At 46.5% G+C, this 25074-nt stretch overlaps 2 protein-coding genes across 3 annotated transcripts in view; one reads left to right on the top strand and one right to left on the bottom strand.

The window, feature by feature from the left end:
* The window catches only part of LOC142488002 (uncharacterized), a 376604-nt gene that overhangs the window by 90512 nt on the left and 261018 nt on the right, over window positions 1–25074 (bottom strand). The gene's annotated exons all lie outside the window — the stretch shown is intronic.
* LOC142488001 (uncharacterized) overlaps window positions 1–25074 on the top strand; it is a 42782-nt gene that overhangs the window by 17473 nt on the left and 235 nt on the right. Inside the window, 1 exon segment of the mRNA XM_075588303.1 lies at window positions 22970–25074. Coding sequence (XP_075444418.1) covers window positions 22970–25074 — 2105 coding nt within the window.

Here is a 25074-nt window from a genome sequence, read left to right as displayed (position 1 = left end):
CCCGCCCCTCCCTGCCCTTTGCCCCCCCCCGCCCCTCCCTGCCCTTTGCCCCCCCCGCCCCTCCCTGCCCTTTGCCCCCCCCGCCCCTCCCTGCCCTTTGCCCCCCCCTGCCCCTCCCTGCCCTTTGCCCCCCCTGCCCCTCCCTGCCCTTTGCCCCCCCTGCCCCTCCCTGCCCTTTGCCCCCCCCGCCCCTCCCTGCCCTTTGCCCCCCCCCGCCCCTCCCTGCCCTTTGCCCCCCCCCCGCCCCTCCCTGCCCTTTGCCCCCCCCCGCCCCTCCCTGCCCTTTGCCCCCCCACCCCTCCCTGCCCTTTGCCCCCCGCCCCTCCCTGCCCTTTGCCCCCCCCTCCCTGCCCTTTGCCCCCCCTCCCTGCCCTTTGCCCCCCCTCCCTGCCCTTTGCCCCCCCTCCCTGCCCTTTGCCCCCCCACCCCTCCCTGCCCTTTGCCCCCCCACCCCTCCCTGCCCTTCCCCCCCCCACCCCTCCCTGCCCTTTGCCCCCCCCACCCCTCCCTGCCCTTTGCCCCCCCCACCCCTCCCTGCCCTTTGCCCCCCCCCACCCCTCCCTGCCCTTTGCCCTGCCCCTCCCTGCCCTTTGCCCCGCCCCTCCCTTTGCCCCGCCCCTCCCTTCCCTTTACCCCCACCCCATCCAATGCCCTTTGCCCCCCCCGCCCCTCCCTGCCCTTTGCCCCCCCCCCGCCCCTCCATGCCCTTTGCCCCCCCGCCCCTCCCTGCCCTTTGCCCCCCCCCCCGCCCCTCCCTGACCTTTGCCGCCCGCCCCTCCCTGCCCTTTGGCCCCCCCCGCCCCTCCCTGACCTTTGCCGCCCGCCCCTCCCTGCCCTTTGCCCCCCCCCGCCCTCCCACTCCATGCCCCCTGCCCTTCCACGCCCGGGCAACGCCGGGTATATCAGCTAGTACAGTATATACCTATTAGTGTGTGTGCAGTATATGTATGTGGTTGTGAGGGTGTAATCATATTCACGCGTGTGTTGTATGTTAATGCATATACAGTATATACCTATTAGTGTGTGCAGTATATGTATGTGGTTGTGAGGGTGTAATCATATTCACGCGTGTGTTGTATGTTAATGCATATACAGTATATACCTATTAGTGTGTGTGCAGTATATGTATGTGGTTGTGAGGGTGTAATCATATTCACGCGTGTGTTGCGGCTGTCAAATATTTTTTTTTTTTTTAAAGGGCTCTTCTTCCTTGAAAGGTTGCAGACCCCTCTACCAGATAGAACGCAGGTGTTAAATAAAGCAGGTTTATTTTACCCGGAGTCAACAGGCACAACACCATACCAAATTACAGCACAAATTCGCCAACACTGGGTTTATGGGGGGGTGGGGCATCCTAGCTCACTAGTTGCTGGGTGCCTCTTTAACAGGCTTACCCATATTGGCTTTCACTCTCCGCAGGGTCTTGGTACCTCGATACCGGCAGGGATGCTATTCGCAAGCTGGCACTTTTGAATGCCCCTCTACGTCTATTTGACTGAGCCTCATTCTCGGTGTCTCCGGCACAAACTTCGGAGATATGCCTGCTACTTAAGGACCACAATAGTCTCTGGAGCTGAAAACGGCAGCTCTTCGCATAGTTTCCTTGTCTCCATGTGCTGACCAATCCCAGCGCAATGTAACACGCTGACCAATAACAGCAAGGGCTCGCCTGTGATTAATCAATCCGGGCCATGCTTCTAGGACAGCCCACAGAGGCGAGCTTAAGAAGAGTGGGAAATTCGTATGGAGAGTGGGAAATTCGTATGGACCCATGGGAATTGTGCCGACGGGGCTCATACCCAGCAACGGTTCCCATAACCTGCCCGATATCTCTTGCAGAGATAGGCCTCTGGGCTGAGCAAAGGCTCCGCTCTTAGAGGCATTATTCCGCAGATTTGAGTCAGCACCCATCCACACTCCTAATAATGTCTGAAGCAAATCACGAAGCACATTTAGATTGCAGGCCCAAATCTCTTTGTAGAAAGAAGAAGCCAGTAGCTTCAACCAATACAGTTTTAAGGCAGCACACAAAATAAACAAAACCACCTATCCCCCTGTAGGGGCTAACTGACTCTCCCACTCCCTATCTGAAGGGATGGGAGGCCTCTTACCAACACCTGACCGCAAATTCTGAAGAGGTACCTGTAAGCAGGGGCTCTTTCCACCAGTCTTCGGGTCTGGGTTGGTGTCCGTGGGTGGGGGGTGAGGGAGGAGAATGGCACACTCTGGCAGGTTCCATGGTCTGGTTCCCTGGAAATCTCTTCCGATATCACAGTCCCTCTGTGCTCAAGAGACCTAGGCAGTTTGTGCAGCACACATTCAAACCTGCTTGATGAGCCAGATGGACACTGGCTAATTGACTCTTGCTACAATTAACGAGCTCCCTGCTGCACTCTTCTGCTACAGGCTGGCTGTGTGTGCTGCCTTTTTACACCAGGGAAAGGCCCTGTCACACCTAGGTTATTTATTTATTTATTTAACCATCCACTTATTCAGTAAACTGATTACTCTTTGAGGAGTTCCTTCTAATTATTTGGAACGCAAGAAGGTGCCGTATATTATTTATACACTGAGGAGAATTACTTTTTGCATATAAATACTATTGCTAACGACTGTTTTATAATAAGCCTTAGTTTATATTTTTCCTTCAACAATAAATATTAAAAGTATTTTTTTCCACACTTGTATTAAAAGTAAAAGTTACATTTCTAGCATTACCTTTAATTTTTTTTTATAATTTCAAGTATCCTTGTCGTCTCTCTAAATAAAAATGTTAGCAGCAAAGTGCTGCCAAAGAATCAGATTTGAGCCATTCAGATTTTTAGACCGAATATTAAAATCTTCACATTGATCGAAATATAAACTATGGAAACTCGATATTTTATACCACAGTGTGGGATGAGCGATTAAACCTAAGGCCCCAGTCACTTTGCGCACGTCGGAGCGCCTGGCGGCACGTGCACCAGTTTCAGCTGTGATCTGTTGTCTGTGTTTTGCGATGGGAAGCGCGTCCAGAGAAGAGCAGGGGGAAAGACAAGATCGCGAAGGGGGGGGCGTGGCGGGGGCACAGACATGGCGTCATGCGGCTGGTTCGCCCTCATTGGCTGAACCGCCGCCGTGACGTAGCCATCACTCGGCCTCCGCGGCAAAAGACAAATGTCTTGTCTTTTGGCAGTGTGGTCGCACCATCGCGCTTTGTAAGCGCATGCGCATACACACTGACTGTGGCTGGGCCCATAGAGGGGTGTGTTTGTTCGTTCCACGCACGCCATCGAGCGCACAGTCTGCGATCACTGGGACTGAGGCCGAATGGGACAAAGATTCATAACACGGAATGAAACACGGGTAAAACGAAATTTTAAACACCATCAATTTGTTGATTTTGTTATCAAATTGTCCTAGTAGTCACAAACTTGCATTAAAATGGTAATGTCTGGCCAATTTAATTCTCAGACTATTGTGTGGTATTATACAAACCTATAAATAAGCCGCTGACTGACGAGGCAACGGCAATAAACTTATCCAGAAAGGCCGGCCATTTTATGTCACAGCGATCAAACAGTCTTGAAGTCATATCAAAATGCAAATACCACTTCTACGCTCACATTATTGAGACTTGAAAATAAATATGTTTAATCAGTAATGAAAAAATCCCAGGTGCCCAAAATGTGCCCCTAGCGTCAGTGCTGTACACAGTGATCACTGATTTCAGTGAGGGGGCGGGGGCAGGACGCCTTGGAATGTAGAGCAGCTATCGGAGGGCTGGGGGCGCGTAGCTAGTTGGACGGCTTGGGGAGTAGCTAGATGGATGGCTTGGAGAGTAGGAAGTTGGACAGCATGGGGAGTAGCTAGTTGATGTTCCTGTACTCTGTCCACCCTTAGGCCGTGGGCATGGTTAGCGCTTAGCCGCTGACCCGCACTGAGGCAGCGGACTTACCCCCGGCACTCTTTATGAGGGGGGCTTGCTGTGGGACGGGGAGGAGTATGTGAGAGAGAGTGTGTGACATTCTGTGGGAGAGAGTAAGTGTGACGGTGTGTATGAGAGTTCGTGTTCTGGTGTGCAAACTGGGGGGTGCGCCAGATTTTTTTTGGGGGGGGGGGCGCATACAGAGACCCTGCGCTCTTCCCCAAGGCATTTAGATGAAATGCCGGAAACAGCGCAAGACCTCTGTACTCTCTCCTACCATGGCTCAGAAGACACGATGCTCTAGGAAGGCAAGGGGGGGCGCGAGCCAAGTAGGAGCAGTGGCAGGGGGCACAGCGCTAAAACTTTGCGCAGCCCTGTGCTAGACAGTGTCAGTCTGTGTGTTTCCTCCTCTTGTTGCCATTATTTATTTTCTATTTATCCATTCTTTCACCCTTTTATACACTTTTTCACTTTGAGTTTAGGTTTTCTTTTTCATTCCGCCTCTTTACCGCCTGAATAAAACCTCAAACAAAATCATCTGCTCATTTGCCCATGTGGTATCAGCAAATACCCCATGGACTGCTATCAAGACCTGTTAGAGGGCTTAGGTAATTATTTTTCTAAAGCCTAGCAGCAGAAAATCAAGAATAGGGATAATTATTGGTGAATCCAGAACCGAGGGTTAATAAAAAGCATTGGTAGAACTGGTACTCGGTGTTCTTAGCTTTCTTACAAGTTCCTTGGTGATCAGATCCTGTATCATGTACTTGGTAAACCTAGAGACCAGCATAAGCAACAGCTGAGGACCGGCACTCAAACTATGACGTGTCTCACTGCCGTATTGTTTCACCCATTAATATGTGTGTTGCACACCAGCTCGTACAGATGGGCATCTAATTGCATACAACATTATTCCAGACCCTATAATAAAGTAGGTAAGGCGGGTGACCGTGTGAAGGCACCCCTGAACCCGTTACCGGTAATAGGGGTACCCTTTCAGCGGGTAGCTATGGACCTCGTGGGACCCCTCATGGTTCCCAGCTGGTCAGGAAAGCGCTATAGTCTCAAGGTGGTGGATTTTGCCACCCGGTACCCTGAGGCGGTAGCGTTTGTCAGTATTGATGCTAGGGCAGTAGCTAAAGCCCTGTTAGCCATTTTTTCTAGGGTAGGTTTCCCTAGTGAGATCCTAACCGATCAGGGGTCGCAGTTCATGAGCACCAGCGCACGACCCCTTACCACCCCCAAACCAACGGACTATGTGAGAGGTTCAATGGTACCCTGAAGCAGATGCTGCGAACATTTATAGAGGCAGAGGGAAAAGACTGGGAGATTCACCTGCAGCATTTGCTGTTTGCGTACCGAGAGGTGCCGCAAGAATCTACAGGCTTCTCTCCCTTTGAGCTGCTATATGGTCGCAGGGTACGGGGACCTCTGGACCTATTCCGTGAGGGATGGGAAGGGGGACTACCACTACTGATGCGTCTGTGCTTCAGTATGTGATATATCTCAGAGACCAGTTAGAGATGCTCATGGGGTTGGCACAGGACAACCTTAGGGCTGCTCAGACCCAGCACAGACTTGGTATGATCAGAATGCCCGTAGCAGAGAGTTCATCCCAGGACAGCAGGTACTTGTTCTCAAGCCCATTCGGCTGCCTGGTCGGGACCGTATCCGGTACTGCGAAAGATGAACGAGTGCAACTATGTTGTACAGGTAGATGCTGAGACAGGGAGAAATAAGACTTGGCTGAGTTGTTAGATGAACTCGCGGGGGCAAGGTATCTGACGACTATGGATCTCAGTAAAGGGTGCTACACGTACAGAAAACCCGCACTGCTATTGTTTATCATCTAGCCAACACTAAAGATATTGTGATCAAACCATCTGACAAGGGTGGCAACCTTGTTATCCTAAAATCTGAAGACTATGAAAAAGAAAACATTAGAATTCTATCTGACCGGGCCTGTAATGAGACTCTAGCCACAGACCCCACTCAGAGATTCACTAAAGAGCTGATTAACATCCTAAATGGAGGTTTGGCCCTCAAGCTCATATCAGAGAAAGAGTACAACTACATACTGGTTAGAAACCCCAAAATCGCCACATTCTATAGCCTTCCGAAGGTCCATAAGAACAGACAACCACCCCCAGGTAGACCCATGGTCTCTGGGATTGGGAACCTTACTGAAAAAGCAAGTGCCTATGTGGATAAGATTTTGAGACCTTTTGTCACTACCTTGCCTTCATTCATTAAAGACACTAAAGATGTTCTTACTAAGTTAGATGGCATCTCAGTAGCACAAGATTGCATCCTGGTCACCCTGGATGTGGAGGGACTGTATTCCAGTATCAGACATGATCAGGGAATACAGGCAGTCAACCATTTTCTAAGCACACGCAGTCAACACCACCAAAAGCACAACAGCTTCACATTGGAACTATTACAATTTGTTCTCAGGAGAAATTATTTCTGGTTCAACAAAACTATCTACACTGGCGACACACTTTATTCGAGCTCGGCTAGTCCCACGAATTCGGGTATACCCGGGTGTATTGAGGTTTGTGACTGTTTTCTGCCCGAGTGCATTGAGGTATTTTCCAGGCAGGGATTGAAGCATTTTATTCCCGCTGGCTGCAATACTGCACAGTATATATATATATACTGCATTACAATTCATGAATTTATGCCATCTGGTAGACACGCGAAGCATTGCAGCCTATTAAATCCTAATCATTATCATTTAACAGATCAGCCGCCCGTCAGCCAGGCATGAACCCAGGCTGGGAAGGCAAACGCAACGGGGCTTGTCAGAGGTGAGGAGCGGCGCATTCCAGGTATCTGCCAGGTACATACTGGGTATTTGCTCGAATAAAGTGTGTCGGTGCAGTACCACCAGATACAGGGTACAGCGATGGGCACAAAATGTGCCCCTACATATGCGAACCTGTATCTGGGTTGGTGGGAATCAGAAATGGTTTTCTCTGAGGAACTGGAACATCTAACCACCTTTGTGGAAATGTGGCTGCGCTTCATTGACGATGTGCTGATAGTGTGGCGGGGGAGCGAGGCCTTGTTAAAACACTTTATTGAAGTTCTCAATACAAATGACCTCAACCTCCACTTGACCCTTGAATACAGTCCAAAACAAATTTGTTTCCTTGACCTATTAATCACAAAGGATGACAATGGCAATTTGGAAACAACTATCTATCGCAAAAAGACGGCCACTAACAGCATACTGCTAGCGAGTAGCCATCACCCACAATCACTCATTAAGGGAATACCGGTGGGGCAATTTCTTCGTTTAAGGAGAAATTGCAGTAAGGACGAAGACTTTGAAGAAAAGGCAAAGGACATGAAGGACAGATTTACCGCGAGGGGATATAGTCAAAAAACTATAAAAAAAAAAGCATACAAATGGGCAAAGCAAAAAGCAAGATCAGAACTGGTCATGGATAAGAGACCACAGCCAGAACAAAGAACAGTTAGATTCATAGGCACCTTCAATAAACAATGGAAGGTGGCCAGGGAAATCTTACAAAAACACTGGCATATCCTAACGGCGGACGAAGACCTGTGTGATTCTATACCATCTTTCCCAGAAATGGTCAGTAGACGGGCCAAAAATCTGAGGGACCATTTGGTCCATAGCCACTACAATGTGGCAATACCAAGGGCCACTTGGTTACCACCCCGTGTAAATGGGACCTATCATTGCCAAAGATGTAAGGCGTGCCAGTTCATGACAGTTTCAAAAACATTCAGTGATTACAATAACAACAAACACTTCACCATACGCAAATTTATAAATTGCAATACAGTGGGAGTAATTTACATGGGAACATGCAAATGTGGGGAAAAGTACGTGGGAAAGACACGTCGTCCCCTAAAGATACGGATACTGGAGCACGTGGGCTCAATCCGAAACAAACTGGATACTCCAGTGGCTACCCATGCTAATAGGTGTCAACCGGGAGACCCAAAAGCTATCACCTTTATGGGGATAGACCAATTTTCTCCAGGAATTAGACGCGGGGACTGGGACAATGAACTTTTGAAGATTGAATCAAGGTGGATATATACCTTGGGAACATTGAGCCCACAGGGATTGAATGAGGGCTTTGTCTTTAGCCCCTTCATATAAAAGTAACAACCCTAGTACATACCCCACATGAGATTTATATATGAAATACTCCTATGCATACAGTAATGCATCTCATACAACCTGTATTTTCACAATTCACATTAGAGCAGCCGTCCATACCTACATTCAATAATATATCAAATTATTAAAATCAAGGATTAATAAAATGATGAAAAAATGACCAAATGTGTTTTAAACATCTAAAGTTTATTTTATTGAGTTATCTTTATTCACAATCACATTGATGGATTACAGTGTATTCACAAGAGGTATAATCGAGTTTCCAAAGATATGCCTTATCATCATCAGTGACTAACCATCACAAATCTCAATGAATACTAAATCTGACATAAGAACTTACCCCATAGCCTATGTGAGCAATTAAGACATTAAAGCATCACATACATTAACACCATTAAAAGCCATAGCTATTCAGCCCATAACACTCTTGCATCTATTCTGATACATTTGCAACAGTTTATGGACACATTGAATCTGGCAACCAGGCTGCTACATGCGTGCATACCACGACAAGTGCACTCCTAGAAGTGGGATATTCCATCTGTCATGCACCAGTAATGAAGGGGTTAAGTGAAGCAACAGCCAATTCTCACGTTGACTATAAAAATCTGCCCCCACACGCAGGGACCTCCCCCTACGTGCCCTGAAGAAGCGTTTTAACACGTGAAACGCATGCGTCGGCATTTCTCTCTCTGCACACGCGGGAAGTTTGTTTATTTAAACAGTTCAACTTAAAGATATTGATCTGCGTTTGGGCTTTAAACTTCCCCTGATGTGCATGTTAACTGGCATTTTTCTCCCTGCACACACAGGAAGTTTGTTTATTTAAACAGCTCAACTTGAAGATATTGATCTGTGTTTGGGCTTTAAACTTCCCCTGATGTGCATGTTTTACTAGGGATCACGCTGTATATCATTACTGCGGGACCCTCCATGTTCCCAGGCGTCTCTGAATTTACTCACCTAACAGACAGGCAGGTCCTCGAGCACATCGGCACTGATATAACCAGGATCAGTGCTGATGTAGGGGACACTGCGATGATCAGCTAGACCGGCTCCCCATGTCATTACTCTGTGCACGCTATTGCTCCAACCTGTAGAGAGGGGGGACGGGGTGTGTTGGGGCTTTGACCCCACTTCAATATTAACCTCCTGTATACCCTACTCCAGCACACTCGTTTGTTGGCAAATGCAGCGATCCATGACCTGCTGAGTAGCTTCTCAAGCTGTTTATGTCCACACATTAACCCTTACAGTCAGCGCAAGCATTACACTTACCCACGCATCACTGTGGAGGTTGCTCTGACATCAGCTTCCACCTCCTGCGCATGATAAGACCCTGGTGTGCTTAGGGGAATTAACCATAAGCGCATAGTGCTTGTGTGTGGCAGCTAAGTTTACACTGTGCTATAACAGTAAGGGGTACTGAACCAACAACAGCAGAGCAGCAGACATCACCAACAACCTACCACAACATTGTAGGAGTACCTATCTGGCCTCTAATCACCTCCTAGGTGTTTTGGTGATTTCCTATAGTTGCTCTAGTTTAGCTATACCTTACAACAGTAATCACTGCTTGCCTAATAGCCTGCACCTTAGAAAATAGGCAATACATATCCCTTATAGAGATGTAGCTCATACTATGAAGGTGAATTTGTACACAAAACAGAGCAATCTCTATCTTGGGGGGGGAGATACTTATAGGTCTTACCTAGCGTAATATATGCCACATTATCATGAGTGTATCCCTCTAGAGCGCAATCTATGCCTAGACGCACTCCAATAGAGACAGTCCTTACGGTGGGCTTTCTTTGGCTCCTCTCCTACATTTTAGGTCGCTATAATTTATAGCATTTGATCTCTAGTACCTATCAGGGATCACACTATATCTACCCACCTATACCAGGGTGGGTTAACAAAGGATACAGTCACGTGCTGTTCTACACAGTATTTAATTACGTTTTAACACCCTATTTTTTATTCAGAGTTATTAATAAAGTATTTTAAATTTATCACTATACAATTGTTGTGTACGAGTGCTACAAGACTGGGTTCTTTTTCTCTAATCGATATTATCTCAGTAAAGGGTACTGGCAGATCCCTTTGACCCAGGAGGCTAGAGAGAAGTCTGCATTTATTACCCCAAGTGGCCTCTATAAATTTCTAGTGATGCCATTCGTGATGAAAAATGCACCGGCTACCTTTCAACGCCTGATCAATCGCTTGCTGGAGGGTATGCAAGGGTTTGCAAGGGCATACCTGGTCGACATTGCTGTGTTTAGTAATTCGTGGGACTCACACTTAGTGCATGTAGCTGCAGTGCTAGCCAGGATTAGGGAAGGGGGACTCACGTTGAAACCCACCAAGTGCTTAGTAGGGATGGCAGAGGTATTGTACCTAGGGCACAGAGTGGGTGGCGGGCATCTTAAGCCAGAACCAGCTAAGGTGGAAGCTATAGTGCAGTGGCCCATTCCCAAAACCAAGAAGCAAGTCATGGCTTTCCTAGGCACCGCAGGCTACTACACAAAGTTTGTCCCTCAGTATAGCGCCATTGCCAAACCCCTGACTGACTTGACCCAGAAGCGACAGTCTGTGCTGGTAGTCTGGTCTCCTGCCTGTGAGGTCTCGTTTCAGGCATTAAAGACTGCACTAGCTAGCGCTCCTATCCTTGCTGCTCCAGACTATGCAAAAAAGTTCCTGGTGCAGACTGATGCCTCAGACTTTGGCATTGGGGCTGTACTCAGCCAAGTGGGGGAGGAGGGCGATGAGCACCCGGTAGTATATCTAAGCCGCAAACTGCTGCCCAGAGAGGTGGCATATGCCACCAATGAGAAAGAGTGTCTGGCCATAGTGTGGGCTCTAAAGAAGTTACAGCCATATTTGTATGGCAGACATTTCACGGTAATAACTGACCACAATCCTTTGAGTTGGTTACAGAGGGTGTCAGGGGAAAATGCTAAACTTTTGCGCTGGAGTCTTGCCTTACAGGAGTGGAACTTCACCATCCAGCACAAGAAGGGAACTGAGCATGGTAATGCTGATGGCCTTTCCTGCCAGGACAGCCCTCAGGACTTACTAACTTCAAGAGCGGGCAGGTCAGCCCAGCCACCAGACGGGGTGGTCAGGGCAGTCCCTGCGTCTTGAGCAGGGGAGGTATGACGGGGAGGAAAGGGTTAATACCGGATTTGCTATGCATTACTGTTGTTGCCCTGTCCCCACCATTTTTATTCCCCATTTGCAGGCCATTCCCTGTCTGCGAGGGTAAAAGACAAGATGCATTGCTTGCCATGCCCTCTAACCGACACATGATGGCAGATCTTAAATGTAAGGCAGGAGGTATTTTTTTGTAAGTCCAAGCAGGAATTACTTGGACATCCAGCTGTGATATGGGTGAATGAGCTGGGGCTATTTTTATGACCAAGCCTCAAAGGGCTGTAGTTATTTTTATGACGGAGCCTCAAAAGGCTCTCACAGATTTAGAGTCCCCCTGTCTAAAAGAGTGTCGATTATGAAAAGACCCAGAGATCCATAATATATACAATACTGGCATACTGATGCACAGCAGATGTCAGGGTAGTGACACCTCTGAGTCAGAAACCAGACACAGTGGCCCCAAGTTATGGGTGTAGCCCAGGTATGCTAAGTGGCATGGGCGTCAACCTGACCCATGCGCCCTGCCCACCGTACAGCCCTTTTGACCGGTCTTATGAACTGTGGGTAGCTTGGCTATTCGTGGGTTTCTTTGTTTCCACGAGGGGATTGGATCCACATGTTAAAGATAGCTTTGGGCAGTCTATAACTGTGGCTCCCCAGGTATCCCCAGTGTGATTCCTGAATTTGAATCCATGATGTAAAGATGCAAGACTTTGTTCCAGTACAGCAGCAACCAGTCAAGGAGTGAAGGGGTTAATAACCACAGGACTTTTAAAACCAAGGCTGCATTTCTTGCGCTTGCAAGCAGAGGACAATTTCTTTTGTTTCAAAGGACAATTTCTTTCATTCCCTTATTCCAGCAAGTGTTGTTTTCAAGTGTATTCTGCAGATGTCGTGTGTCTATTAAGGAAATAAATCACAATTTATTTTGCACCTTGTTCTGTTCAATCAAGTACCCAGAAATATAAATGTGTTGATAAAAGTTGGTGTCATCGTGACATCATCCTCTACAGCTCCAGTTGCTTTCAGAATGGAGATGTAAAAAAAAAAAAAACTGTCACAAATAATACATCCAATTTGTCAAACCGGTCTGTCTCAGGGGAAGCCACGGAAACCCTTAAAAATAAATGGTTATTTTGGAATTATTACCACACTCTTCTCAGCCAACTGGGTATTACTGCCAATTGTAATACTACTCAACTGGCAGAAAAAAGCTTGGCACACAGATGTGGTCAACCTGGGGGCAGTTAACCATGGTCACCTCTAGACATTCCAGAACTGATTTCACAGGGCACAGTCCTGCACCCAAATCAGGAATGATTGGCTTTAGTGCCATAGTGTCAGGGTTCTGCTCGCCACAAACCAGGACCGGACCGCGAGGCTGAGGTGGGGTTGTAAAAGCACCGACCTGAGACCGCGCAGGCTGATCCGGATTGCGCAGTTCATAGTCATATGTCGCAGGATCAGGATTGGAGAAGACAGCGTCGTCGTTGTAGAAGCCAGGGTCAGGACAGGAGACATCAGGATAAACATTGTACAGGCAAGAGTTCGGCAACAGGTAGTCAGGAGAGCCCCGCTTCAGCTTAGGAGCGCGGGGTTGGCCTTTGCGCGTGCGACGACCATGGCCCATGGTGCTGGTCACAGGAGATGGTAGGCAGACCAGAATAGCACACCGTCTTGCTGCACGGGTGCACCAGTGCTACAACGCAAAAGTCCTGAGCGGGCAAGGGAATCCACTGTTTCAGCGCAGGAACCAGGACACGGCCTCTCTATATTAGGGAAAGAGTAGGCCCCAGGAACCAGGAAGCTGTAGATACAGGGAAACCTCCGCTTCAGTGCAGGAATCCAGGAGACTGCAGAACGCAGGGACGAACCTCTACTTTAGTGCAGGAATCCAGGAGGCTGAAGGATGCAGGGACGAAACCTCTGCTTCAGCACAGGGGAACAGAAGCTGAAGGACGCAGGGAATACCTCCGTATCAGCATAAGGGAACAAGCGGCTTGAAGGGAGCTGAAGGATGCAGGACGTAACCTGGAATCAGCATTGGAGAACAAGCGGCTTGAAGGAAGCTGAAGGACACAGGGCGGAACCTGGTATCAGCAAAGGAAAACAAGCGAGAGCTTGTGGCAAAACAGTTGACATCCAGTTAGGACTATGCTCGGCAAGGAGCATTATGGGAAAGCAATACTTAAAGGCCAGCGGGCCAATCCCCGGCGGGGGTGTGAAGGTACTGCTCCAAATGAGTGAATGCAAGTCTATGTTGCAGTGATAGGCTGCACAGCTGCAATAGATACCAGAGGGCGTGTGTATTGCTTTGGTGAGTGAATCCAGGCTGCAGCAAACATCAGGAGAGGTGCTCCAGGACTGCACAAGTCTGCAAGGTAAGGCAACCAGTAAACCGCGGAGCGGATTCCTTACACATAGAAGTTGGAAGGGGAATTCTGAAGAGAAATGGGGTCTTATATCCAGCTACTGTATAAATCTCATTTGAATAGCATAAAAAAATGAGCGCAGAAAGCACTATAAATTCTAATATGTGACATAGATATGTAAGAGAAAAATGAATATGGGGAAAGGATATCCCTAATTTGCTTTGTGCCGCTCATGTGAGGAGTTTCCAACTCTGCGCTCTGTCATTTGTTCTATTTCTGTTAAACAGGCCCAGTGAGTAATGTGTGCAGTAAAATTCCAGGGAAATGAAAGTGTTACACACAGTGCTCATGACAGTGAATGAGGACCTCCTCACATTGGGTGGGTGGGATTCAAACGACAAATTAATTAATTACAAAGCTACTGTTAATGATTCATTTGTCATTTGAATCCTACCCAACTAGTGTGAGGAGGTCCTCATTCACTGCTTTGAGCACCATCTGTGTTTAACACCTTCATTTCCCTGGTATTGTGCTGCACATATGATGATCACTGTGCCCGTTTGCTCTCTGTGATTTGTTCTAGAAATATTTCTTGCCATTTGAAAGGCAAGATATGATTGTACAGCATATGTTTATTATAGGGTCTGGAATAATGTTGTATGCAATTAGATGCCCATCTGTACGAGCTGGTGTGCAACACACATATTAATGGGTGAAACAATACGGCAGTGAGACACGTCATAGTTTGAGTGCCGGTCCTCAGCTGTTGCTTATGCTGGTCTCTAGGTTTACCAAGTACATGGTACAGGATCTGATCACCAAGGAACATGTAAGAAAGACAAGAACACCGAGTACCAGTTCTACCAATGTTTTTTATTAACCCTCGGTTCTGGATTCACCAATAATTATCCCTATTCTTGATTTTCTGCTGCTAGGCTTTAGAAAAATAATTACCTAAGCCCTCTAACTGGTCTTGCTAGCAGTCCATGGGGTATTTGCCGACACCACATGGGCAAATGAGCAGATGATTTTGTTTGAGGTTTTATTCAGGCGGTAAAGAGGCGGAATGAAAAATAAAACCTAAACTCAAAGTGAAAAAGTGTATAAAAGGGTGAAAGAATGGATAAATAGAAAATAAATAATGGCAACAAGAGGAGGAAACACACAGACTGACACTGTCTAGCACAGGGCTGCGCAAAGTTTTAGCGCTGTGCCCCCTGCCACTGCTCCTACTTGGCTCGCGCCCCCCTTGCCTTCCTAGAGCATCGTGTCTTCTGAGCCATGGTGGGAGAGAGTACAGAGGTCTTGCGCTGTTTCCGGCATTTCATCTAAATGCCTTGGGGAAGAGCGCAGGGTCTCTGTATGCGCCGCCCCCCACCCCCCAGTTTGCACACCAGAACACGAACTCTCATACACACCGTCACACTTATTCTCTCCCACAGAATGTCACACACTCTCTCACTCACATACTCCTCCCCGTCCCACAGCATGCATTCAACGTACGGCTGAGTCCATAGAGACTGCAGCTGTGCGGAGGCTGAGGGAAAGCGGGTGCTTCTTCTGGCCTTAGTGCGCGCCGTCCAGGGATGTGTCTGGGGGCGGGCCAGTGATGTCACGGAGCTGGTTCGCCCTCATTGGGCGAACCGCTCACGTGACTGGCCCTCCGCTCCCCTCAGCGCCAAAACTTAAATTGATCTGCCTCCTCCGCCTCCGCATGCCTGCAGAAGCACACCCTAAAGCCCCCCTCATATAGAGTGCCGGGGGTAGGTCTGCTGCCTCAGCGCGGGTCAGCGGCTAAGCGCTAACCATGCCCGCGGCCTAAGGGTGCCATCCACGAACTTGCTGAAGCTGTGATGATCCGCCCGGGAAAGACCTTGTTCCCCGTTTTCAAGGTAGGAGTTGTGGGTTCTTCCGAGCACTGCTGTCAGGAGCTGTACCCGCTCCGCAGTGCTAACACCCGTTCCCCATGTAGCCAGAAGTGCAGTGAGCCCAGGGATGGCAAGCTCGGCAACTGCAGCTGCTACCTCATCCGCAACCTCTGGTGCCAGTCCACCCACGACCGGGGGGTCACTAGCACTCTGCTCATGTCCTTGCAGCCCCGGAGCTGGAGGGACCTCCTGCACTCCGGGCTGAATAGCGTCAGCCAACACAACAGCTTCGGGGACTTGCCCCTCTGGTAGGACCCTGCGGTCCTCATGATGCTCCAAATCTTCCTCCAGTTGTGCCTTCGACCACCCATCTGTCGGTAAGCCATACCCCGCACATTTCTCCACGACTTTCTCTCTGGTCCACGACCTGAACCTTCCTGAGCGATCGCTCATGGTGCCTTCGTGGTATGGGTGAAGGGAACAGTGACGCTTCTCGTGCTCTTTAGAAGTGTGTGTCAGTTGCTACATGTCTGAGGAGTTCGCAAGCTACAAGGTCCTCACTATATTACAGAGCCCGCAGGAACTGCAATATAGGTTCAATCAGTATCCCACCAGCTGCCACCAGTTTTTTAAAAGCCTGTCACGATGACGCCAACTTTTATCAACACATTTCTATTTCTGGGTACTTGATTGAACAGAACAAGGTGCAAAATAAATTGTGATTTATTTCCTTAATAGACAAACACTCGACATCTGCAGAATACACTTGAAAACAACAATTACTGGAATAAGGGAATGAAAGAAATTGTCCTTTGAAACAAAAGAAATTGTCCTTTGCTTGCAAGCGCAAGAAATGCAGCCTTGGTTTTAAAAGTCCTGTGGTTATTTGGTTATTAATCCCTTCACTCCTGGACTGGTTGCTGCTGTACTGGAACAAAGTCTTGCATCTTTACATCATGGATTAAAATTCAGGAATCATACTGGGGATACCTGGGGAGTCACAGTTATAGACTGCCCAAAGCTATCTTTAACATGTGGATCCAATCCCCTTGTGGGAACAAAGAAACCCACGAATAGCCAAGCTACCCACAGTTCATAAGACCGGTCAAAAGGGCTGTCAGGTGGGCAGGGCGCATGGGTAAGGTTGACACCCATGCCACTTAGCATACCTGGGCTACACCCATAACTTGGGGCCACTGTGTCTGGTTTCTGACTCAGAGGTGTCACTACCCTGACATCTGCTGTTCATCAGTATGCCAGTATTGTATACATTATGGGTCGTTGGGTCTTTTCATAATTGACACTCTTTTAGACAGGGGGACTCTAAATCTGTTAGAGCCTTTTGAGGCTCCATCATAAAAATAACTACAGCCCTTTGAGGCTTGGTCATAAAATAGCTCATTCACCCATATCACAGCTGGATGTCCAAGTAATTCCTGCTTGGACTTACAAAAAATACCTCCTGCCTTACATTTAACATCTGCCATTATGTGTCGGTTAGAGGGCATGGCAAGCAATGCATCTTGTCTTTTACCCTCGCAGACAGGGAATGGCCTGTAAATGGGGAATAAAAATGGCGGGGACAGGGCAACAACAGTTATGCATAGCAAATCAGGTATTAACCCTTTCCTCCCCGTCACAGATGAGTTTGCAATCTAGCCCAAGAAACTACTGTTGAAGAGAACTCTGCTCTCCGTAGTTGGACTAGAGCCAACGAAACGCGTTGAGTGAGCAAGAGGAGGAGAAGTAACCGACGGAAACGGAGAATCGTGATGCCAAAGCTCTACGGAGAGCAGAGTGCCATTTCCAGCGGCCGCACTAGGAAGAAACACAAGGCAAACCAGAGAGAGGAGACATCCACCGGAATCCTACGTCGGAGGGGAGAGAGACAATCCTCAACTAAAAGATAACTTTTGATGCCCCGAATGACATTACGAAATGTGAGTGTGCATCGAGAGGGACTATTTTATATGTGCATGTTGTATTAAAGTTTCTTTTACATATTGCGCTATTAGTCCCTTTTTCTCCTATTCCTGCCAAGATCCAATTGTACATGCACCTACAACTACAACCATCGTTCCACCCACAACTGCCACATTACCAATGGGCTGCTGTTTACCTACTGTTTCTGCCAAACAACCACTCCCTCACCTTGTGTTTACTAGGAGATTATGTTCACCAAAGCTAAAAGGGGTATACAGTATGCCTAGATTCCTTCCTTGCAGTACTCCACGTAGACCTGTAGGGGTGCACAGAAGAGTCAAGTTCAGACCCAGAACTGATAGAAATTAGAATCTTCCATGTGGCCAGTGGCCATCTTAGCTTGGGATTCATAACCCCACCCAGCTTGCTAGTTGTTGCTTGTAAACTTTTTGTTTTAGTGTAGCAGTCTGGCTATTCTCTTTCCCCTGCTTTTTGTCTTTCCCTGGCTACCATTACTTTGCGTCTAGCTCTGCAGACTTTATTGGTACCTTTTTGTTTTGTCTTGTATTCCTTTTGAACTTCTTGCCTGTGTTCTTTTGCCTTTCCCTGGCTAATATTTATTTATAAAATGTTTTACCAGGGAGTAATACATTGAGAGTTACCTCTCGTTTTCAGGTATGTTCTGGGAATAGAGTTAAGTTGACAAATAATACATGGTTACACATACAGTTAGATAAGTGAACAGGGTATACATTATATACAAGATATTGCATGCACAGTTAAAGATAATATATATTATGGGCATATGTAACAGTTACAGATAAGATTAAGATGTGAGACAGCTTTAGTTTTGAAAGAACTTAAACTGGTGGTGGATGTGAGAGTCTCCGGTAGGTTGTTCCAGTTTTGGGGTGCACGATAAGAGGAGAAGGAGCGGCTGGATACTTTGTTGAGCCTTGGGACCATGAACAGTTTTTTGGAGTCAGATCTCAGATGATAAGTGCTGCAGGTGGTAGGGGTGAGGAGCTTGTTTAGATAGTCGGGAAGCTTGTAAGGAAAGAACTGTATTTGAAGGCAAGACAGGAAAGGTGAACTTTGCGCCTAGACTCAAGTGATAACCAATCTAGTTCTTTGAGCATTTCACAGTAATGTGTGTTGTAGTTGCATTGGAGAACAAAACGGCATATTGAATTTTAGAAGGGTCAAGTTTGCTAAGGTGGGTTTGGGGTGCCGAGCTGTATGCTATGTCTCCATAGTCGATAATTGGCATTAGCATCTGCTGTGCGATACGCTTTCTGACCAGCAGGCTTAGGGAGGATTTGTTCCTGTAAAGTACACCTAGTTTGGCATAGGTTTTGGATGTCAGAGTATCAATGTGCATCCCGAATGTTAAGTGGGAGTCAAACCATATGCCCAGGTATTTAAAACTAGTAACATGAGTTAGGGTGGTGTTAGCATTGGTTCTGATCTGGAGCTCAGTCACTGGAAGCTTTAAAATTTTAGTTTTTGTCCCAAATACCATTGTTACAGTCTTGTCAGTGTTGAAAAACAGTTTGTTTTGGGAAATCCAGTTTTCGAGTCTCAAAAAGTCAGCCTGAAGTATGTGTTGAAGGTTGGAGAGGCTATGGCTGTGTGCATATAGGATTGTGTCATCTGCATACATGTGTATTGAAGCTTCTTTACAAGCTGTGGGAAGATCATTGATGAACACTGAGAAGAGTAGGGGCCCCAGAACAGAGCCTTGCGGGACACCACAGGTGATATCCAAGGGATTGGAGTTAGAGCCTGAGGTGGACACATGTTGGGATCTACCTGATAGGTAGGAATGAAACCAGTTTAAAGCATGCTTCCCTATTCCAGCAATGGAATTTGTTAAGCAGGATAGCATGATCATCAGTATCAAAAGCCCTTGCAAAATCTAGGAATATTGCACCAGTGAGTTGTCCCCATTCCATTCCACACGGGATTTAATTGCAAACTTTTAGCAGGGTAGTTACGATGGAGTGTTTGGGGATGAAAGCCAGATTGGAATTGGCTAGGGAAATTTGTCTTGGTATAGTAATCACTTAATTGGGATTGAACACATTTTTCCATGACTTTGGATAGTATTGGGAGAAGAGAGATTGGCCTGAAGTTTGAGACAATGTTTTTGTCCCCACTTTTGAAGATTGGGATAGCTCTAGCAGTTTTCCAGGTCTTAGGGATATGGCCTGCAGACAGAATAGAGTTGACTATGGAAGCAATTGGTTTGGCAATGGTTGGGGCACCAAGTCTTAGGAACTTAGATTGTAGTAAGTCCGGTCCACATTGGCTGCTTAGTTTTAATTTGAGGAGCGCTTGTGTAATTTCCTCTTCAGATACTGGGCCAAATTGAAAATTGTGGGCAGTGTTGGGAGGGGGTGGGGCAATATGGGTACTCCCAGGATGAGATTCAAGTTTGTGGTTTGGGTTGCGTTTCGCTAATAAGTTAGTAGCGCACCCCACAAAGTAGTCATTAAATGCATTTGCAATGTCAGTGGGGTTTGCCAGACTAATATCCCCCTTAGTGATATTACTTGGTTGTTGATGGTTTGATGGCTGGAATATGATGTTGAAAACCTTCCAGAAGTTAGCTGGGTTTGATGTATTCTAGAGGAGATTGCCAAAGTAATATTGTGCTTTTGCATGCCTTGTTTGCCTTGTGCACATGTTCCACAGGCATCTGTAGTGATTGAGATCATTGGTAGTGCCAGTTACTTTGTAGCTTTTTCACAAGGCATCCCGGAAATGGTAGAGTGCTATAAGGTCAGTTGTAACCCATGGAAGGTGGGCTCCCCGTACCCTTTTTCTGCGTAGTGAAGCATGGGTATCACAGAGTTTTAAGAACTCGGATTGGAAATAGTCGAGCGCAGAATCGGGGTCGGGAATTAAATCGATTCTGTGCCAAGGGCAGTTGGTAACGTCAGCCAGAAACTGTTGTGGGTTAAAGTTTGTAAATGTTCTAGTGAGGAGAACTTTAGGGCTTGATTGGGGTGGTTTAATTTTCCTTACACAGTACACTATTGCATGGTCACTGAAAATGTCAGGAAGGATGCCAGAGGATTCGATTTTGCTGGGATTTGAGGAGAGAATCCAGTCTAGCAAGGAATGGTTGTGCGATTTCAGATTTGTCTGTGTGGGTTGGGAAATGAGTTGCGATAGGTTAAGCGACTTGATTTGTATCTGGATTTTGTGTTTTTTAGGGTCGACCCAATTGAAGTTGAAATCCCCAAGAACTAGTAGCTCTCTCTTCTCATTCTGAGAGGAAATGGAGCCAAGAAACTGGGTGATATCAGTCAGAGACTGTAGATGGGCTTTAGGGGGCGGTAGATGACAGCAACCAAGATGGGCTAAGAAAAGGGGAGGCAGATTCTGCCAACTAGGATTTCAAAAGAGGGTGGGCTTGGGGGCAATTTAACAGTGTAAATTGTAAGGTGTCTGCAATATAAAATAACACCCCTCCTCCTCTCTTTGACCCATCTCTCCTAGAAATGGAGTATCCCTGAATGGTGATTTTGCATCAGGAGTTTTAGGGGTTAGCCTTGTTTCTATGAGAACGATGGCTTTGGGTTTATGCATAAGGCACCATGCTCATATTTCATCCAGTTTGGGCAGCAAGCTCCGGATATTTATGTGGGCGACAGATAAACCTTTTTGGAATTTAAAGGTGGCATTCTCAGGGGTATGGGACAGAGCTAAAATGGGAGGACCTGGGTTAGGTTCAATATCACCTGCTAAAGAGAGTAATAGTATGAGTAGAAATTTGAGTAGTTGTTTGCAAGTTGTAAATTTGTGCTGTTTGCCATTAGAGTGAGCGGTGGTTGGTGTGCTGGTTTTTAGAGTTTTCCACCAACATTCAATAGATAGTGCAAGGCTTTTGAGTAGTCCAGGGTGTATGCTGATATTGGGTGTGGGCCAGGAGGGAGGGGATTGTAATGGATAGAGTGAGTAACATTTCCATGAGGCCACGAGAAAGAACAAAGTTGAGGTATATACCAGGTTTATTATGCCAGAGATAATAAAGCCAAGTGTGTGTGCACAGACTAAACAGCAGGGGTGTGCCTTTTCCTTGTCAAATGTTTTGCTGCATTGCAATGCTAGGGTCTATTCAGGGTTTGCAGTGGGCTGAGTGGGTGAGAGTTGAGGGAGGGGGAGGTAGTTGTATGCAGTCAGTGTTGGGAGAGGCTGCAGTGAAGTAAGTTGTAAAGGGGTGGGCGGTTTAGTGTGCAGGCTAGCAAGCATGGGATCATAGTGTGGTCAGAGTAGCTCACCGTGTGTTGCCTTGTGTAGAAGAGTTTGCAGTAGGTCCAGTTCCCAGTCACCTCTAGTCAAACTATAGTCTAACTATATATATTCAATGAAAAGGCTCACTTTAAATGCCGCACTCTAAAATGCCAATGCAAGGGGGGGGTGTTAGTTTTATACATCTAAATCAGTCACATGACCCTCCACCCTCCCCAATAAATCAGCTTGTTCCAGTTCGGCAATTAGCAGCACACAGTTAAGAGAGAAAAAAAACAAAAACAAACAAAAAAAAACAACTTTTGATGTTCAAACATATCAAAAGATCAATAATAAAGGTCGGTGGGGTAATTCTTTTAAAACAGGACTTGCAGATCAGAAACATACCAAAAGATCAATAATAAAGTCCGGGTGGGGTTATTCATTTAAAACAGGACTTGCAGATCAGAAACATACCAAAAGATCAATAATAAAGGCTGAGTGGCCTTTATGTTGCTTTTGCATGTAACTCTGCACACTTTGCAAATAGGTTTTTATTTTGCCCTTTGTGTACCTACCTTGGTGTGAGCATTAAACACTATCTATTTAATTTATTAGTCGCTTGTTGTTTTGGGGGTTTCTGTGTTACCTCCAAGGCCTCCATATGCCTGATCGTATAGCAGGAGATTACAACTGAGATGTAACAGGGCATAGTTTGTGGAGCCATTGAAAGGATGTTAGGAAGAGAAGACCAGAGACAGACCAAAAAGAGAGTTAGAGAACTAACAGCAGTATGTTTAATATACTGTTTGGAGAAGAGAAGCCCAGAGAGAAGGTTGCAATAGTTGGGAGTAATGTTATTGATGGTGAAACAAAATAGAGCGATTGGGCCTGGTTAGATTCCCACATAGTCTTCTCCCACGTATCTTTATACTATAGATTTCTGTCTGGTTGGGTTGATATCAATAACTCACTAGTATGATAGACCAGGAGTTCTTTAACTTTACGTCTCATGGTCAATTTAAATGTTTATAATGATTTGGAGGATATACATTTAGTTAATCAATACATTAATAAATACAAGTTATATATGTATCAAAATTAATTAACTGAGCACAGCCAGAAACAAATTTCAGGTTCTTTGGGGACTACCACCAAAAGACCTGAAAGCCATGGATATAGTTGGATATAATTGTGGATATAGCCATGGATATAATTGTGATAATTAAGTAGTGATAAAGTCAATTCTGCAGAGTATTTTTTATTAGTAATTTTGCTTTTAGTAATTTAATTTACAGATTTTAAATATTTGAGTTCTGTCTTTTTTGTTTACTTCTGTTAGAGAATTGTCTGAATGAGGAACAGAACAGGAAGCCTGATATCTACGGAATCTGGCTGTGTCCCCACAGCCCAGAAGTGCCACAAAGCAATGATTCTTGTCATATGTTGGACACGTACAAGGAACCAATGCCGCATGATGGTGAATTTACAGACTTTGTGCAGTACATAGCAGAGACTGACTCGAAGTATGGGTCAAGCAAAATATATGAGAGCGATTCAAGAAGAAGCTGCAGTGCTCAGCTTTGTTTCTGTTGTGAGTGTGGGGACAATTTCTCACAGGATACGAGCACACTCACACACCTTTGTGTCCACATTAGAGAGCAACCTTTTAGCTGTACAGACTGTGGCAAAAGTTTTTTACTGAAGAGAAAACTCCTTTCACACCAGAGGATTCACACAGCAGAGAAACCTTTTAGTTGTAATGAGTGTGAGAAACAGTTCAATTTGAAGGGGAAACTCCTAAGACACCAGAATATTCATACAGGGCAGAAACGTTTCACACGTAGAGAGTGTGGGAAAAGCTTTTCACATAAAAGCTGCCTCCTCACACACTACAGGATTCATACAGGCGAGAAACCTTTCTCGTGTACAGTGTGTGGGCAACAATTCAGTGATAAGAGCGTCTTCCACAAACACCAGAGGATTCATACAGGGGAGAAACCTTTCACATGTACAGAGTGTGGGAAAGGCTTTTCACAGAAGAGCGACCTCCTCATACACCACAGGATTCATACAGGGGAGAAACCTTTCACATGTACAGTGTGTGGGAAAAGCTATTCACAGAAGAACAGCCTCCTCATACACTACAGGATTCACACAGGGGAGAAACCTTTCACATGTACAGTGTGTGGGAAACAATTCGGTGATAAGAGCGTCTTCCACAAACACCAGAGGATTCATACAGGGGAGAAACCTTTCACATGTACAGAGTGTGGGAAAGGCTTTTCACAGAAGAGCGACCTCCTCATACACCACAGGATTCATACAGGGGAGAAACCTTTCACATGTACAGTGTGTGGGAAAAGCTCTTCACAGAAGAACGACCTCCTCATACACGAGAGGATTCACACAGGGGAGAAACCTTTTGTATGTACAGAGTGTGGGAAACAATTCAGTAGTAAGAAAAATCTCTTCAATCACGAGAAGATTCACACAGGGGAGAAAGCTTTCACATGTACAGAGTGTGGGAAAAGCTTTTCACAAAAGAGCCATCTCCTCACACACTACAGGATTCACACAGGGGAGAAACCTTTCACATGTACAGTATGTGGGAAACAATTCAGTGATAAGAGCGCCTACCTCCAACACCAGAGGATTCATACAGGGGAGAAACCTTTCACATGTACAGAGTGTGGGAAAGGCTTTTCACAGAAGTGCGACCTCCTCATACACCACAGGATTCATACAGGGGAGAAACCTTTCACGTGTACAGTGTGTGGGGAAAGCTATTCACAGAAGAACAGCCTCCTCATACACAACAGGATTCACACAGGCGAGAAACCTTTCTCGTGTACAGTGTGTGGGAAACAATTCAGTGATAAGAGCGTCTTCCACAAACACCAGAGGATTCATACAGGGGAGAAACCTTTCACATGTACAGAGTGTGGGAAAGGCTTTTCACAGAAGAGCGACCTCCTCATACACCACAGGATTCATACAGGGGAGAAACCTTTCACATGTACAGTGTGTGGGAAAAGCTACTCACAGAAGAACAGCCTCCTCATACACTACAGGATTCACACAGGGGAGAAACCTTTCACATGTACAGAGTGTGGGAAACAATTCAGTGATAAGAGCGTCTTCCTCAAACACCAGAGGATCCATACAGGGGAGAAACCTTTCACATGTACAGAGTGTGGGAAAGGCTTTTCACAGAAGAGCGACCTCCTCATACACCACAGGATTCATACAGGGGAGAAACCTTTCACATGTACAGTGTGTGGGAAAAGCTCTTCACAGAAGAACGACCTCCTCATACACGAGAGGATTCACACAGGGGAGAAACCTTTTGTATGTACAGAGTGTGGGAAACAATTCAGAAGTAAGAAAAATGTCCTTAATCACCAGAAACTTCATACAGTGGAAAAACCTTTCACATGTACAGCG

The sequence above is a fragment of the Ascaphus truei genome, chromosome 2 (genome assembly GCF_040206685.1).
Source record: "Ascaphus truei isolate aAscTru1 chromosome 2, aAscTru1.hap1, whole genome shotgun sequence".
Lineage (NCBI taxonomy): Eukaryota > Metazoa > Chordata > Amphibia > Anura > Ascaphidae > Ascaphus > Ascaphus truei.
The sequence above is the reverse complement of the archived record's forward strand: the minus strand, read 5'-3'. Positions and strand labels throughout refer to the sequence as shown.